Source organism: Crocuta crocuta, unplaced genomic scaffold (genome assembly GCF_008692635.1).
Source record: "Crocuta crocuta isolate KB4526 unplaced genomic scaffold, BGI_CrCroc_1.0 scaffold1015, whole genome shotgun sequence".
In the NCBI taxonomy this organism is placed as follows: Eukaryota; Metazoa; Chordata; class Mammalia; order Carnivora; family Hyaenidae; genus Crocuta; species Crocuta crocuta.
This window is the reverse complement of record NW_027532631.1, coordinates 104,447-104,750: the sequence shown is the minus strand read 5'-3', so window position 1 is coordinate 104,750 and position 304 is coordinate 104,447. Positions and strand designations below refer to the sequence as shown.

The 304-nt window shown below is 65.1% G+C and overlaps 1 protein-coding gene across 1 annotated transcript in view; it reads right to left on the bottom strand.

The window, feature by feature from the left end:
* The window catches only part of DKC1 (dyskerin pseudouridine synthase 1), a 10,158-nt gene that overhangs the window by 3,377 nt on the left and 6,477 nt on the right, over positions 1 to 304 (bottom strand). The window contains exon 10 of the mRNA XM_077780652.1: positions 166 to 286. Coding sequence (XP_077636778.1) covers positions 166 to 286 — 121 coding nt within the window. The remainder of the gene's footprint in view (positions 1 to 165; positions 287 to 304) is intronic.

Genomic DNA, 304 nt, shown 5'->3' with positions numbered 1-304 from the left:
AAGCTGCCGAGCCGTGGCCGCTACCACCAGCCAGCTGGACAAACCGCGGGCCCACCCACCAGGATCCTCTGCCAGGAGCACCTCTACAGGCCCCAGACAGCACGGCGATCACGTGAACCTGCAGGCCAGGGCCTGGGGGCCCGCTCTCGGCAAGCCCCCGCTTACCCATGCAGATAGCTTCCCCCTTGGTGGTGATGACCACGATCTCCTGATTGACCTCGATGCCGTCCTCGTACCGGAGGACCCCCGGCAGCATGATCTTTGCCCCATAGCAGATCGCGTTCACCTGAAGGGAGGCTGTGGC